This window comes from Nicotiana tomentosiformis, chromosome 4 (assembly GCF_000390325.3).
Source record: "Nicotiana tomentosiformis chromosome 4, ASM39032v3, whole genome shotgun sequence".
In the NCBI taxonomy this organism is placed as follows: domain Eukaryota; kingdom Viridiplantae; phylum Streptophyta; class Magnoliopsida; order Solanales; family Solanaceae; genus Nicotiana; species Nicotiana tomentosiformis.
Genome location: NC_090815.1, coordinates 115,331,442 through 115,349,803, shown reverse-complemented (window position 1 = coordinate 115,349,803; position 18,362 = coordinate 115,331,442). Strand labels below are relative to the sequence as shown.

At 35.8% G+C, this 18,362-nt stretch overlaps 1 protein-coding gene across 1 annotated transcript; it reads left to right on the top strand.

The window, feature by feature from the left end:
* The first annotated feature begins 13,443 nt into the window (after nt 1–13,443).
* Nucleotides 13,444–15,711, top strand: LOC104119728 (transcription factor RSL2-like). The gene is made up of 5 exons (XM_009631303.4): nt 13,444–14,189; nt 14,277–14,534; nt 14,637–14,702; nt 14,947–15,012; nt 15,318–15,711. The coding sequence occupies exons 1-5, from the start codon at nt 13,551–13,553 to the stop codon at nt 15,408–15,410; spliced, it is 1,122 nt and encodes a 373-aa protein (XP_009629598.1). The 5' UTR covers nt 13,444–13,550; the 3' UTR covers nt 15,411–15,711.
* The last annotated feature ends 2,651 nt before the right edge of the window (nt 15,712–18,362 follow it).

Here is an 18,362-nt window from a genome sequence, read left to right as displayed (position 1 = left end):
TGTTAATATTGAGCTGAGTTGAATTAGGTTCCATGCTTATGAAAAGCACCGAGTTTGTCATCATCAAAAAGGAAAATTTGTTGATCTGAGCGGTTTTGGTTTTGATGATTGACAAAGGAACATATGCATGAAACAGGTCCATGTACAGCATACACAGGTGACAGACATAATCAAGCAAAAGGCATACACATGAAAGAGATAAGTATAAGTGGTTATTTCTAATAATACCTGAACTAAAAGGTTGCATATTTGATAAGGAGCAGGACTCCTTACTTGAGGAGAACTCTATCCAAGATAAGGAAATAGTTAGAAGTTGAAGATAACTAGAACTCTTCCACCAAGGAGGATTAAAGCATTAGAACTCTAGTTAATCCTTATTCTGCTAACTCTATAAATATCAGTTGTATTCTCTTTTACAAGTGATGCACACATACTAAAGTTAAGCAGGAATTGAGAGCAAAATAGCAAGGTATTTTGTGAGCAATTCATGTGAGATTTAAGAGTGTGATCCTGAAGCTACACAAACCAGATTGAAGAAACAGCTCCATAAAGAGTTTTATGTGTCTTTCTTTTTTTCTAGTTCAAAGTGTAGTAGGCGTTTTGAGTTGTACCTTTCAGCTTTCTAAGAAGCAAATTGTACTAGGTACCTCAGTTATATCTTTCAAGTTAGAGTTAACTTGAAATAGTCGCAACAGCCTATGGTGTGTTGCTATAAGGGTTAGAGTTAATTCTTAGGTTTGCAAGAGGTTGTAAACTGTAGTTGTATTGTTCAAGTTAGAGTTAACTTGAAGTAGTCGCAACAGCCTGTGGTGTATTGCTACAAGGGTTAGAGTTAATCCTTAGGTTTGCAAGAGGTTATAAACTTTGTTATTGGCTCAGAGTTGCTGTGAAATGTTTGGGGAAAATCCTACTAGGTAGTAGGTCATGGTTTTTTCACCGTTTGAGTCGAGTGTTTTTCATGTAAAAATCGTTGTGTTCTTTACTTTCTGCATTATTAATTCCACAATTGTAGTGTAAGGAACGCATAGAAAACCATGTCCTTCAATAATCCAGTGCACGCGAAAATTAGGCACCACTCAAATCACCCCCCCTCTTGTGTGGTAATGAAGTATAAAACATTACCATCAAGTGAACTTGCACCCACACCTACCCCTTCTTCATTGATATCCTCCACTGTACCTACACCATCATCCCATATTCCTGTTGTTCTCACCATCTCCACCCCTACTGTGCCTTCACTTTCAAAACTAACCACCCATGCATCTGTGCCTACTTTGAAAAACACCTCTAAGTCAACCAAGATCAAGGCTAATCCAAGAAAATCTGTCAAGAGTGACAAGGTAGTGGTTGATGCTTCTTCTAAAGTAGACACAGTGGTTAAGGAAATTGTGGTTCAGGGGGAATCAGTGTCAATTACTACAAGTCAGGTAAAACCCCCTCCATCCAAGTTAGATATTTTGGTATCTGCTATAGATCACCCTTAGACACTGTCCCACCCACAAGTGAAGGAACCTACTGCAGAAATGAATGTAGCAACTCTAGCGAAAGGGGTATATGCCACTGATGTTATGCCTATAGTTGGGGGGGGGGGGAGGGTAGTAAAGAACCAGCACAAAAGGAGACATCTGATGCTCTTTCTTTCAGCTGGACTGAGGATGAGGATGATAATAAGTACTACTAGAAAATAGCTGAATTCCGACCACCAAAATGGTCGAAAATCACGGATTTTTGACTACTTTCCGACCAAAATTGGTCGGTCGGAAAATAATTTCAGACCAAATCCGTCGGTAATTTTCGACCAAAGTAGTCAAAACATTCAAAAGGTCAGACGACCAAATTATTTTCAAATTTCCGACCAAAGTGGCCGGAATTTTACCAACCGAATCAGTCGTAATAATTTAAATTAAAAAAATATTTATTTAAAATTAAATAATAAAAATAAATATTTACCGACTGAATAAATTGGAAATTATTAATTAAAAAATAAAATTTCTTTAATTTCCGACAGAATCTGTCGAAAACTAGTAAAAAATAATTGGTTTTTTTTATCATTTCCGACCGAATCGGTCGTAAATCTGGGTGTTTTTTGAAAACAAAATGGGCAACTATCTGATTGTTTTCATCGGAAATCAATCAGAATTTTTTGTAAAACTAGGCAGAATTTTGCTCAATTTTAAGCAACACTACCTGTCAAACAATTACAATACAATAACGCCAATAACCAATCAACAAATATAAGATCTAAACCAACAAATCTAACCATTAACACAATCTAAACCAACAAATCCAATCATTAACACAATCTAAACCAACAAATCCATTAAACCTAATAATTTTGGGCATAGAAACATCCAAATAGTAGCCCACATTCAAGTTTAAAAATAAAACATAAACTTGTCTCTCACATTCAAGTTTACCAATCAACCAAAATCATACACCTAAACTACTACAAATCAGATTCAGTTTGTTCATCCTCATCATCAGATAGATCATGCCCATATTTTCTCGTGAATTTCTGCATCTTAACAAATGTTTCGAACTGTGAGTCCAACTGTTGCTTCAAATCACGAATTTATTTTCTCATATCTTCCATCTGTTCTTGATTTTGCGAAGAAGAAGAATCGGCTAAGAGTGGGTTTGAATGACTTGTAGGTCGGTGTACTCCAAGTCCGTAGACTCTGCCTTTGTTTACTCCACCCGCTGCCTCTGTCCACAATGAAGCCATATCATCAGGTGTTGGTTGAGTTGAAGGAGGCTTAGTTTGTTATCATTCTTCCACCCTTTTATGATAATCTTCCTGAAATAAAAACATAACTATTATGTAAACAAACTAATATTAATAAACTGTAAATAATTATGAAGTTAGTATTTTATATATGTATCCAACGCACGCGTCACCACCCAGTGTTCTCTTGTACTGTCCTTCTTCTTTTTCTTAAGCGTCTCCTCGAAGACCTCAGCATGACTCATATCTCGCCCTATTTTATTTTCATTCATAACAAAAAGTATGAGTTAGACATTACAATCATAAAATTCTATATGTAAAACTAAGAAAATTTTTATAAGTAATTACCAATCTTAGTTTATGGGACGCAAAACTAATCGAACCTCCTGTGTGCAACGTGCCACCTTTACTGGAGGCACGGTTTGCCTTTGCTTGTTCATTCTTCTTTTTCCATTCATCAGTATTCCATTTCATAAGAAGTTTCTTCCAAACATCTTCTCTTAACCACTCCGGCATTTTACCAGCATTTCGAGCAGCGAATAGAGTATCTTTAATCCGCTTAGCAACCTTCTTCTCGAAAATAGCATTTATTTTATTTTGATGCTGAGGATGCCATGTACACTTTGTCTACAATATAAAAAATAACATTAGATGAAGACGATAGTTATTAAATAAATGTAATCAATTTTTATCCTAAATTGATTCCATATTTGCTCTCTGATGTTGTACGGTATCCGTCTCCAAGAATTCTACGACTCATGATAAAATGGCTTCATAGAATCCATAACCAAATGTGTAGACTGAAAGAATGGAAAAAACCTGCATTAATGTGTGGTAACAAACACTGGCCAACATGAATATGGTGCAACAGAGATATCAAATGGAATGAATACATCTGCACATGATCCCGACCTAATGTTTCTTGGTTCACTAGCAAACTCGGGGAACACCCTATCAAAATGCTTCCACGCTTCTCCATCTGACGGATGGCATAGAATACCGGGTGGCCTTCTATGTTCATAATTTCATGTCATATGAGTAGCAGAGCTCATTGATGTATACAACCTTTTTAACCTAGGTATTAGAGGTAAGTAATGCATCGCTTTAACTGGAACCTTCTTTTTTGTATTGGCATTTGTGACTTCCTTAAAACGAGGTTGATTACAAAATTTATAGTTCTCTAGAAATATGTCATCCTTATAGAATAACATGCAACCTTTCTCACAACAATCAATTTTCTCGGAGGAAAGGCCCAATTTAGAAACCAATTTCTTAGTAGTGTGGAAATCTTTTGGTTAGTTAATGTTACTCGGATTAAGTTCTTTCATAAGCCCAATAATAGAATCCATGCCCGCTTAGGAAATAGAACTATGCGATTTAATACTTAGCAATCTAACCGCAACAGACAACTTGGAATGCACCGAGCCTTCATACAATGGGCGACTAGCTTCCTCTAACTGTTCATAGAAACGTTTAGCCTCATCATTTCGTTCGGATTGAACCCCAAGAAACATCCCAAAAGCAACCCTCATCGTTTCATTGTATCAAGAATTTTTAATATTATGCTCCGCTATGGGGCTACCCTCACCACGAAAGGAATTCTGAAAGTTAACATCATCTAAACTAGCATGATTTTCCCCGTGAACAGTCCATATATAATAATTTTCTACAAACCCTTTCTTGTAGAGATGAACTTTAATTTCGTCTGTTTTCAATAACTTAACACACTTCCATTTCAACCAAGGGCATCTAATCCTTCCTCCAATAAGAAAATCATCATGTGTTTGAGCCTTAGCAATAAATTCAGCAACCCCTTCAATAAATTTATCCCCCAACCCTTCACGATTAGGATGATTCCTATTATACATCTATCTACGATGCACAAATTCCATCTACACAAATAGAAATGTAGAAATGAGATATTTAAAATAATTTAATTTATTTAAATTGATTACAAAGTTATACTCTTTCAAAGGTTCCTTTTATATATATATATATATATATATATATATATATATATATATATATATATATATATATATATATATATATATATATATATATATATATATATATCTCATTGTGTCAAAGTACTTTAATTGATATATTTTATTTTTAAATTAATATTTTTTAACACTCAAAATCTCACATCAATCCCTATTCTAAATTATATAAGTTTTTAACTATAATAATTAAATTTGAATAACTTCTTAAATATTCATATAATCCAAACTAATGATTTCTCAAATTTACAAATTAATCTTAATGTTGAAATTGAATAATTTAATATCATTCTAATAGTAAAACTAACAAGCAACAATGAACCTAGTACAACAAGCTTTACACCAAAGCTTTAAACTATAACTAGTTAATATAATTAAAATCAATAAACTATAAAGTTAATATATCATTCCATAGATAAATTCAATACAATGGTGTTATGTTTTTCCTATAGGAAACCCTAAAAACTTATAGCATACAAAGATAAATATATAATTAAATTTTACATAATGTCAATTCAACCATACCTATATCAAATAAACCTACAAAAGCTAAAATCCCTAAAATTTCAACCATACCTAATTCAACTAGCTAGGATGTTCATATATAGAAAATCCAATAAGCCTACAACAACTAAAATTACTATAAATTTAACAATGAAAATAAGATCTATGTCAACGAAGTACTTACCTTGTCGGAAAAAATGCCGAAGAAGAAAGATGCCTCAGTTGCCGCTGCGGAACCACTGCTGAAAAATAAAAGAAAGTTAAAAATTAAGGGGAAAATGGAGGAGGGAGAGGGAGAAGGGAGGAGGAAACGAGAGAGAGAGAGAGAGAGAGAGAGAGAGAGAGAGAGGGAGAGAGAGATAGAGAAAAAATACATTACCTAGAAGGAGGAGGATGGTGAAGAAGGACGAGGGAGAGAGAGGAGGAGGATGAGAGAAGGAGGAAAAAAGAAAAAATATGTTTTGTTTTTGGGGAACGAGGGTTGGGCAGGGTTTAAAACAAGAATTCCGACCGATTCGGTCGAAAATATAATTAAATATTTCTTTTTAAAAAAATCGACCGATTTATTCGCTATTAAAGTCAAACGAGTCAAACAGTCGAATTTTAAAAATTCAATACCGACGGATTCGGTCGGAAATAACCTCCCGAGCTTTTGTACCAAAAAGTACGCCCGATTTGGTCGGAAACATGGTCGAAAATATTTTTAAAAAATATAATTGATATTTTTTTAAATTTCGACCGATTCCGTTGAAAATTTTCGATAATTTTTTTCCATCAAAAATTTCAGTCAAAAATTTACGATTTTCTATTAGTGGAGAGTGAAAAAGAAGAAGGAGTAGTGGCCAGTCATGAGGAACATCAAACTAATGACATGGCTAATGAAAAGAAAAAGAGTGAGAATGAGGGAGATTCTGGTGAAGAGAAGGAGAGTGATACAGAAGATAGGATAGATGAACAAGTGAATGATTCTGCAGAAAAAGAAAAGAACAACGAAGAAGAAGGTGATTCTGAGAGTGAAGGTGAGGATCAATAAAAAGCAAGTGAGAGTGAAGGAGGGAATGAAGAAAGCGAGGAAGAGAATGAGAATACAAGTGGGGAATCTGAAGGCTCTATGACTATTGGGAACATTGTCATAGCCCCTTCAGAAGAAGCAAGTGAAGAGAAAAGGACGGAAGAAACCGGGCCCTTGTTAACTCCTTTCACTGGAGATGAGGAGGTCAGTAGTGATGAAGATAACTTCCCATTGTCTGCAGTAGGGAAGAAAACCAGGAAGACTCCTCTTAAAGCAACAAAGTTTGTTGTCCCTACAAGGAAAGAAGTGGCTCCTCCTGCTAGGACTCCTCTCACAAAAAGTAAAAGAAAGGATGTTGATGAACAAATCAATAAGGAGTACAGAGGTGCCGAGAAGCCAAGGAAGCAAGTTTCAGTTATGGAACCTGTTGTTCAGTTGGATGTAAAAGATGAGTCTGATTCTGCTCTGCCAGATAAGTCATCAACACAAAAGAAAAAGGTTGTCAAATCTACAAATACTACTACCCCATCTGTAAGGTCCAGTAGAGGAAAGAAGAGAAAGATTGTGCATGTTGTGGTTGATAAATTCACTGAGCTCAGGAACAAAAAAGTCCGTAATGTGACGATACTTGCAAACACTGATGAAAAAGTGATGTCTCAACTTGTTGAAAAACTTGAGCTACAGGGATGGAAACACATGTTTGTCAAGGCTTTCTCTCTTGTGTGTGTTCCTACTGTGGTGGAGTTATATGCGAACTTCCAGTTTGATGGAAAGGCGGTCAAGAGTAATATAAGGGGGTTTGAGATAGAGTTTGATGCTAAGGAGCTGGGGATTCTTTTGAATATTCCCTCTTTAGGATTTGAAAATTACTTGAAGTAAAAGTGGCCAGCCATAGACAATAATGTGGACACATGTATCACGATCCAAAATCCAACTAGTCGTGATGGCACCTAACTCAACCCGCTAGGTAAGCCAATTAACAACTATCCAATTCCAATGAAATTTAATAAGACAATTAAGTGAAAGAAAATATCTGAATCTTATACATTGTCCAAGGACTGGTAGTACAAATCATGAGCTTCTAAGATTAGAATTTACAAAGCTGGTATGAAATAAATACATCATCTGTTCGAAATGTACATAAACAGATTTTTATAACTCTAAGGCTACCATGAACTAGAGACAGCTATAACCGGAATGCATGTACGTCTTCAAATCCTACTCTCATCGATTACAGCAACATCAACATCCAATATCTGCACGCAAGGTGCAGAAGTGTAGTATGAGTACAACCGACCCCATGTACTCAATAAGTAACAAACCTAATCTTAGGTTAAAAGTAGTGATGAGCTGGAACACCGGTCGGGGTCCAACACTAATAGCCAATAACAGTTCATGACAACATAATGAAATTAATAAAAGAAGTATCTCAAAGATAAAATACTCAGTTTGTTCACAGTTCTAGAAAAATAGGCTTGCTTTTTAAGGATATCAGTGAAAACCCAAATCCTTTACCGAAATCACCAAATTTATGAGTAAGTTTGAAAACTGTGATTGTTTCCCGAAAACTTTTCAACAATAGGTAAGATGTTTCATTATCAAATGGCATGAGGAAATTACATCTCTATGCCTACATGTCAATATGCAGGTGGAATTATGCATGACACCAAAAACCGGAGTGACAAAAAGAAATACATCTCTATGCATGTCAAATGTAATGTATCTCAGTGATAAGCTCATGTACTCACACTCTCAGAGTCTCACTGTCTCACACTTTTCACTCATCATGCTCAATTACTCGACATGCTCAGTCACTCAGTACTGTATATGGCCAATTCAGCCTAGGGGAAATCCATCCCAAATACATATATATCAACTAACAGTTAGTCACTCAGTACTGTATAGGGCCAATCCAGCCCGGAAAAGAGCCATCCCCAAATATATATGCTTCAGGCAAGATCCATGCCCAGGGAAGATCCATCATTCAGTATAATCAATTGCGCTCACTGGGGGTGTGTACAGATTGCGAAGGGTCTCCTTCAGCCCAAGCACCATAATAAGCCAGATCCAGGCATAAATCAATATAACATGTTGCGGCGTGCAGCCCGATCCCTTAATATCACTCACAATTATGCCCTCGGCCTCACTCAATCATCAATCTCTCTAGTCTCTCGGGCTCACAATGCCATGAAACTAGCCCAAAAATAATGATATGATGTGTCAATATCTAGCAACAGATACTGAGATATGATATGCAATAAATGAACATGACTGAATATGGAATTGCAATGTAAGCAAATAACTCAACAGCAAGAATGACCTCAGTAGGTCCCAACAGAATAAGCATATAGCCTAGATATAGTTTCTAACATGGATCACAGCTCAACAGCTCTAGTACGTAGAGATTTCATGGTTATAGATAAGATCAGGTAACTACACAATACTACAGAAATAATAGAGTCACAATTCATACGGTGCACGCCCACACGACCGTCATCTAGCATGTGTGTCACCTCAACACCAAAGACATAACACAAAATTCGAGGTTTCATACCCCCAGCACCAAGTTTAGAAGTGTTACTTACATCGAACAAGCCAAATCCAATACTGGACAAGCCAAGGGATGCTCCAAAAATGCCATCTCGTGCGTACCGACCTCCTAACGGCTCGAAACTAGCCAAAAGTAACTCAATTACGTCAATTAATGCCTAAGGAAATAATTTCAAATGATAAGGGTCGAATCTTTAATCAAAAGCCCAAAATCGACCCAAAAGTCCAACCCGGGCCCGTACCTTGGAACCCGATGAAAATTACAAAATCTGATAACCCATTCAATTACGAGCCCAACGATACTAGTTTCACTCAAATTTGACTCTCAATCGACATTCAAAACTCAAAAACTCACTTTATGAAGCTTTAGGCTAAAATCCTTAATTTTCTCATTAAAACTCATAATCCAATTACCAAAAATGAAGATAAAATCATGGAATATAATTAAAACCGACTGTAGAACACTTACCCCAATCCTTGTGATGAAATTTGCCTCCAAAATCGCCTCAATCCGAGTCCCGCATCTAAAAATATGAACAAAACGACCAAACTCTCGATTTAAAGCTTCTGCCTAGTCATTTCTGCTTCTACGGACACAAGAGCCGCTTTTGTGGCGTCGCTTCTGTGGCACGAGCTCCACATATGTGGACTCCACTAGCCAACCAACCCCTCGCACCTGCGGATCTCCATCCGCTTCTACGCAACCGCAGGTGCGAAGCCAAACGCGCTACTGCGCTCCATCTCGTTTCTGCGCCCAAGACCATCGCTTCTGCGGGGCCGCAGATGCGCCCAAATTTCCGCTTCTACGATTTTCCTCACCAAGCTCTCCCTCTCTTCTGCAACCAATTATCTATATCTACGGACTCGCATCCGTGTCTATTCTTCCGCAGATGCGGAAGTACCAGAACCAACATGCCTTCAGCAATGCAACATGAAATGAAAATGATCTTAAACTCACTCGGGCTACTCGGGACCCCGTCCAAATATGACAACAAGTCCCATGACGCAACACGAACCTATTCTAGGCCTCAAATCTCACTTAACAACATCAAAATGACGAATCGCACCTCCAATCGACTTAAATGAACTTTGAACTTTCAATTTCCGAAACTTGCGCCAAAACATATCAAATCAACTCGGAATAAACCCAAATTATACACACAAGTACCAAATGACATAGCAAAGCTATTTAAATTCCCTGAACCAAAATTCAAATCCGATATCCTCAAAGTCAACTTCCGGTCAAACTTATGAACTTTCCAAACCTTCAAATTTCCGACTTTCGCCATTTAGTGACGAATCCTTCTAGAAATATCCAAATGTAAATCCGGGCATACATCCGAATCCAAAATTGCCATTCGGATCTAACAGAGCCATCAAAACTCTGTTCCGAGGTCAAATTCACAAAAGTCAAACTTGGTCGACTCTTCCTACTTAAAGCTTAAATCATGAAATTCATTATTTCAAATCGATTTTGAATAATCTGAAAACTAAAATCAATGATTCACATAAGTCATAATACATCATACGGATCTACTCATGCCCTCAAACTACCGAGCGAAGTGCAAATTCTCAAAACGACCAGTCGGGTCATTGCAACAGGAATTATGGTCATAGGGAAGTTCTCTCAAAAGTTTGAACTGGATGCTCCTCAGATGGTGTACAAAACTGATATGACCCCTTTCCACAAGTTGTTGTTTCACTTTGTCAATTTCTGCATTTTATAGAGGTTTGAGAGAAGGCATGAGGCTACCCTGTTGGATATGGCTGTGATGGAACTGCTTGACACTAGTATACCTATCAATCTCCCTAGCTTGTGATTCAGCACCTGGCAAGAGTTACAGATACCTCCAAGCCTAAGCATGTTATGCTTTATGGATTCATGTTGACTGAGTTGTTTGACAAGCTTAACATTGTCGCTTAAGTATAGAAATCATAATGATATCTTCCTGTTAGCAGCAGGGCAGAAGACCAACAAGTTCTGCTATTCTACCTGGTAGCAGCATGGCAGCAGAGCTCACTAAGAGGTTGGAGTTGACTGTTGAGAAAAATGCCAAGCTTCGAGAAGATAATTATGAGTTGAGAAAAGAAACCAGACAGCTTAGGGAAGAGCTCAGAAGGGATAGGGAAGCTCATGCCCAATAGATTGCCACCCTTGTAAAAGCATTGACCCCCTCTACCTCTCACCCATGAACTTGTTCCTTCCCCTAGTGTCCTTAGTTTCTTTTGTTATCCCACTGATGCTTTAGTTTTTTTTTCTTCTGTTCTAGTCTGAGTAGGTTGCAGCATGTTTAATTTATTTTGGTCTAATGGTTTAAGATAAGGCCCTGAGCTTATTTTGGAACTGCTAAATGACTTCTCTTATAATGTTTTAATGCTTCACATATGGTTATCATTAACTTAGTCGGTTTGCTTTGATAATTCTTGAGCTTGTATTGTAGCCTGTATGGCCATGAATCTTTCATTAACTGTGCTTAATATGTCTAACATCTTTTTGTTATTTTTTTATGATGCCAAAAAAGGGAAGACAGAGTTGGGGTGCAGTGTATGTTGTTATGGATATGTTTGTATGTGGTGTAATGCGCTTGTTGATCATGATTTGGTGTGATTACCCGATTCTAGTATGTACAAAGTTTGTCATCATCAAAAAAGGGGAATTTGTTGAGTATTGAGATTTTGATGATTAGCAAAGTTTATTCAGTTGAAGTGTTCTAAAAACCAAATCCCCAACATAGCTGCCTAACCGCTTTAAGAACCAGCTCCTCAGGGTTAAGGACCAGCTCCTCAAGGTTAAGGATCAGCTCCTCGGGGTTGATGATTGTACATATTTTCAAGAAAGTAAATTTATATCAAAGTTACCTAGGTCCGAGTTTGGTTGAAGAAGACTGCTACTTATGATAAGGGTCGTTGCCCAAGAAAATACGTATGAATGAGAGAGAGACAAGAGTCCCAAGACTTGTGGAGTCTTTGAAACAGAAGGAGTCCTATCAAACGAGAAGCTGACTACTTTTAGGACTCCTAGAAGATCAGCACGTCAACTAAAGAATTACATTTTACACACTACTAGTTGAGTACCCGTATTGTTTTCTTCTTGAGTCATTCTAGTGAATGTATTTTAGGAAGTGTCACAAATAATTAGTGAGTTGGAGTGAGTGGTTGTTTTACAAGTTAGAGTAACTTGTAAATCAAATAGTTGTAGTAGGAGTACTAGAGAGTATTGATTTACAGTTTTGTAATCGATATATTTGGCTCATTGTTCTAGTGAAGTTGAAATTAAAAATTCTACGTAGTAGGTCGTGGTTTTTGCACTTTTTCAGCCGGGTGATTTTTCACGTAAAATTTATTGTTTTTACTTTACTGCTTATTTTACTTCACGTTTAAGGAGTAAGGTAAAGAACCAAGTTCTTTAGTAATTCATAAGGTCACTCAAACTAACACAACTTTTCCAAACATCTTAAAAATATTTGTGAATATAGTATCTTAATTTGAGTTATATAAAGAAGAATTCTTATATAGAGTTAATAGCCTATTTGACCAAGCTTCTTTTTGGTCGAAAGTATTTTTTTTCTAAAGTTAAAATATTTGGCCAGACTTTTAGAAGGAAAAAAATATTTTTGAGTAGAAGCAGAAGCAATTTTTGAGAAATGGAAAAAATAGTTTATCCCCAAAGGCACTTTTGAAAAAAATACACTTAAAAATACTTTTTAAAAGTTTGGCCAAAATACTAATTACTGTTCAAAAGTGTTTTTTAAATTAATCAGTCAAGCACAAACTACTTCTCAAAAAAATACTTTTTTGAAAATTATTTTTGAAAAAAATACTTTTTTGAAAATTATTTTTGAAAAAAATACTTTTCAAAATAAGTTTTTTTTAGAGGTTTCGCCAAATATGTTAATGTGTTGATCCTTCGTGTTTTAGACCTTTTCAGAACCCTTGTACTTAAAACCTTGTCGCTTTTTTTGGGGGGGCACAAATGGAGTATTTTCCTTTTGACGAAATAAAAAGAGGGGAAATACATGAACTGATATCCTTATGTAACGACATTATATTGTATTTCAAGTACTACTAGGGTAACAATGGTTAGGTTTGAGAACCAAAAATTCTCAAAACAAAGAGACAAGAAACGAACTTTGCGGTTACAGTGTCGGATTTCGTTAGTAGTTTAAAAGATTGCACACTCATCTCCCACGTCCTCTTCATTCCTTTTCTTTAATCCCCCAACAGAACTCATAGTATATTCAAGAAAAGCTTACCACGTTCTAACATCTCTTCTGTTAATTACTGTTAACTTTTCATTAATTTTTATCAATCAGTGTGGTTAATTGTCATGACCCAATGATTAGATTAAGACAGTTAGCCTTCGATGACTCATTAATGACATAATAAGCTAAGTCCAAGATTACATTAATCCAATTAAAAGGCTAACATATTTTATTTCATTATTGCATGAACTTGGCCCCTCTTCTTAGTTGTACTTTGCCTGTTGGTTGGCCCCACATTGGAAAAAAGACCTTTGTAAATTAATCATTTGGAATTATGGATTTCAATTAAAAAAATCAAGTAAATCTTCATCTAAACATTCTTTCAATTCCTTTGTAACCTTTTCTCGTATAAATGTCCCCAACTTTTCGCTCATTCCAAGTGTGAGATCATCCTCAAAACCTTATTTTGTCAGTATATCAGTTGACAATACTATTTAGTAAAGCCACCTCTATTTCTCTTTGGCCTAACTCCCTTTACACTTTTAACCAAAAAAATGGAGCAAATTGGAGCTTTTTTTGATGAAGAATGGGAGTCATTAACCAAATTATTCTCAAGTACTGAAACTGCAGATTTCATGCTTCAATTGCATGGCGACCAAGGCAACTTGTTCGCGATAAATGCTCGCGAAAATGGTGGCTCGGGTTATGAGAATGGTCCTCCACAATCAGCATTCTATCAATTAGGTGATGAACAACATGAAGCTAACACTAACTTTCAGTATTTTTCTCAAGAAAGTAGCATTACCAGCTGTGGAAGTGATGGCATTTTTTTCACTAACAATTCGAACCACGACATTGATCATGATGTTAATAACCAGCTTCTTCAAGTAGCAATTAACAACCAACCTGATGATCAGTCCATTGATTTCTTTATTATGGACAACAAAAATAATCTTGAAAATTTGTCTATTAATTTTCCTGATGATACTAATGACATGGACTCACCCTCATCCAAAGAAGAAATGGTATGTGACCAATTGGACAATGTTGGAATTTCCCCTGTTTCAAGCAAGGAAATGCAGCTGAAGAGGAAGTTTGACAAAATTGCACTTCAATCAAGTTCAAAGGAACAAAAACTCAAGGAGGAATTACCTGAGAATCCGAAGAAGAAATCGCGGGGATCATCACAAGATGTGAGTTTAATTTAAGAACTTTAACAAAAGAGATTGATTAATATTATCTTTGTATATGAATCTCATTAGATTATTTACTCAATGCAGGCACAGAAAAATAAGAAAAAGGCACAGCCAAAAGGGAAAAAGAATCAAAAGATAACTCAAATTAACAATGAAGAAGGAGAAGATCAAGAAGCTAATAATGCAGCTATTCAAAATGGACAGAGCTCAAGTTGCTGCAGTTCTGAGGATGATTCTAATGCTTCTCAGGAATTAAATGGAGGGGCAATATCTTCAAAATCTAAAGGGAAATCAAGAGCCAGCAGAGGAGCTGCTACAGATCCACAAAGCCTTTATGCTAGGGTAATAATTAACACCAGCTTCATTTATTCACTTATTGTTCATTAACTTGTTCAGAGATTTATAATGTTAATAAACTAAGATTTTTATTTGCAAAAATTGCAGAGAAGAAGAGAAAAGATCAATGAAAGATTGAGAATCTTGCAGAACCTTGTTCCCAATGGCACTAAGGTAATAATGCTTTTTATTATAATACTTACACGTTTGTCCATAGATTTTTTTTCCTCTTTTTTGGATTTTTTTTTCAAAAACGTGTTTGTCCATAGATTTTTGCATGTTTTGGAGATTTTTCGAAAATGAGTTTTTCAAAACCACTTTTTCAAATTTTTCCAAACGCCTACGAATTCATCTAAAGGAATGAAGAAATTCAAGAATCCTCTTATTGAGTATTTTTCTTATTTGCTATATACATCAGGTTGACATTAGCACAATGCTTGAAGAAGCAGTTACTTATGTGAAGTTTTTGCAGCTTCAAATTAAGGTAAATAACAAAGCCTTCACATTTTCCAGTTTTTTTGGGGGATTTTTACATAAATAGCCGGTGATATTCATTATTTAATTTTTCTAGCCATATACTAAGATTATACATTGATTATACACAATTATACATATATAATGCATAAATTATGCATGTATTATACCTCCACCGGCTGTTTTTAGTTTAAGTGATTGGGTGAACGGCTATTTGTTGTTAATTCTTCTTTCTTTTTTTCCCCTTAAATTTGATTGATTGAATATGGGAAGTAATATAGCATAATTTACTAAATATTTCTTCTCTTGCTACAGTTACTGAGCTCAGATGAACTGTGGATGTATGCTCCAATTGCTTACCATGGAATGGACATTGGTCTCTATCAAAAGATGATGCCAAGTTTGTAATAACTTTGGAAGCAACATTGCCTTGCAATTTTTTATTAGTTGTTATACCTTGAAATAACAGATACAACAGAAACCACCCAAGTATGTTGACTATGTAAAAAAAACATCTATCATTTCTTGATCATGAGGAGTAATTCTCATGTTTTATAAAGTAACCATCATTTAATGAATTAAGGTGAGAATATCTGTCGACTATGATTTAGTGATAATAGTGTATGTAAAGACCAATATTATGTCTTTATTAGATTGATGTAAACATTGAGTACGAACAAGCTTTTTCGGATATAAGTGTCTGTAAATCAAGAAATTGAAAGAATGAGAATTTCTTTTCTCTTTTGTTTCTACCTTCTTCTCTTGATAACTGATAGACAATAGGATTACGTATAAACAATTTGAAAGATCAAAATAAAACAAATCTTATTATCCTTGTTTATTGGCTATTTTGCTGAAAAGAACTCGAACCTACTTGTTTGGACCAAGCCACATTGGCAACAAGGGAAGAACGTTAAGGCATGCAGTTAGTGTGCATTTTGCAACGAATATACACCAATGCATTACCAATCTTAAAAGCGATAATAGGAGAAATTCAAATTTCAGATATGTCCATAGACATGCCAGTAGATTTGCTTTAATTAAAAAAAAGCTCAACTTCCAAGATTAAAAATTAGACAAGTGTTCAATGTATTAAAATACAAGATCGGAAAAAAAAAAGGCTCAAATGTAAGTAGTAAGTAGATAGATCTGTTGTCACGAACCAAAAATCACTAGTCGTGATGACACCTAACTCGACCCGCTAGGTAAACCAACTAACAGACAATACAATCCAAATGAAATTATAGGAAAATAGTGAAGAATTATCTCGATATTTACAAATTAACTCAAGAACTGGTAGTACAAATCATGAGCTTCTAAGACTTGGAATTTACAAAGCTGATACAAATAATTACACGGTCTGCTTGAAAGTTACATAAACAGATTAACAAAATCTAAAGTACCAAGAACAAGTGGCAGCTATATCCGGAATGCACGAACATCTTCAGGGTCAGCTCCCGGCATCACTAGCAGCTTCGCTCCAAAAATCTACACGCAAGGTGCAGAAGTATAGTATGAGTACAACCGACCCCATGTACCCAGTAAGTATTTTGTCTAACCTCGTCGAAGTAGTGACGAGGCTTTTTAGTTAAAAGATGCTCACTGATAAAATATGTACCGTAAACTAGCAATAAAACTATACTACAGTATAACAGAATAGAGTACACGAAATGAATGTACAAAGCAATAGCGGAGTACTAGAAGAGATCATAATTCAACAGTTTCCAATATCTCGACCAATCTTTTCCTTAGAACGAAAACTAATAGACCACAATAGTCACCCCATAACTTTCATAGCGTGAGGAATATACTCTGATATCAAGTCAAGTGCACGACAACACCCTTCGTGCATTTATCTCATCCTCAACAAATATGCGTAAAACAGTACCAATCGGATGGCAGAAATGCCGATAACAGTAATAACAAAGTAGGAAATACGCAAGTAAAAATAATGAACGAGGATATACATAAGGGCATCGGTAAGAGACTAGGCGGAAAGCATAGGGGTAATGACAACAATTAGGGAAAGGAATATAACTTCAACTAACTAGCATGGTGGAGGCATAAATATAGATATAACGAATAAGAGGGGAACACGTGATCTTTATGCGTTAACAAGTAGAAGCATGAATGACTAACACGGTAGAAGGCATGTACTAAGTGCAACCAAAATAGATACGACAAAGATATAATTATGACAGCAGGAAGTAGGCATGGTATTTTGCAAGTTTAGCAAGTAGAAGGCATGAGTGACACAATAACAAATAAGATAAAGGACAAGAACAGGGCATTAACGACAAGTCATATAAGGACCATAAATACAACAATAATAGCTCAATGTAACGACATGAACGTATATACAAAAAAAAGATATCACAACATAATGCATGTCCCTCGTCCTCACCTGCACGGAAACACCCATCGTGCCATGAACTCATGATAATTTAAAGCATGATAATATAAATGAAATGGAACGGCATCACCCTTCGTTCTTTACACTCACATAACATGGCACGGCATCACCCTTCATGTTTTTACTCTCAATAATATGGCATGGCATCACTCTTCGTGCTTTTACTCTCAATAATATGACATGGCATCATCCTTCGTGCTTTTACTCTCAATAATATAGCACGGCATCTCCCTTCGTGCTTTACACTCTCCCTCACATGATAATATATAAACAAAGGAACAACATCACCCTTCGTGTTTTACACTCTTTCTTACCAAGCATATGTATATCAATGACAAACAAGGTATAAAGCATAAATAACGTCAAGGAGAGTGTTTAAACGAATATTCTAAATGAATCCCAATCATAGCTTTTCAAGCCAACAATAGTTCAATAAACCCGCAAGAACCTTATTATTCAAGTATTCCAACAAATCTCACAAATGATCTATAACATAAGTATATAGAATCTAGTATCTCAAGAATATCGGTCGTAGCAATGTATTAACGATTATGCATATTGATGACCGAATTAAACACACCAATGTATTCTCAGAATTTCATCAAATTTGATCAAGTTATAATAAGCTAAGTCTTAGTTTCTAACATTTAATACTATGTTCTTAGTATCTAGGAGTCAAGGCATGAGGTAAGAAGGTCACGTGATTCTACAAGATACAATTTATAATATAATTTACCCCCGAGCATGGTTAACCCTGGCACATGCATATATGCTCATCACCTCATATATGTATCATTCACGCATGTAGTAAACAATGTCAAATAGTAGGAAAAATTTCCTCAACAAAGTTAGGCAAGACACTTACCTCAATTCGGCTAACTCAATACTCAATTTAGCTTTTTCCTTTACAAATTCACCTCTGCTCAGCTCAATCTAGTCAAAGACGA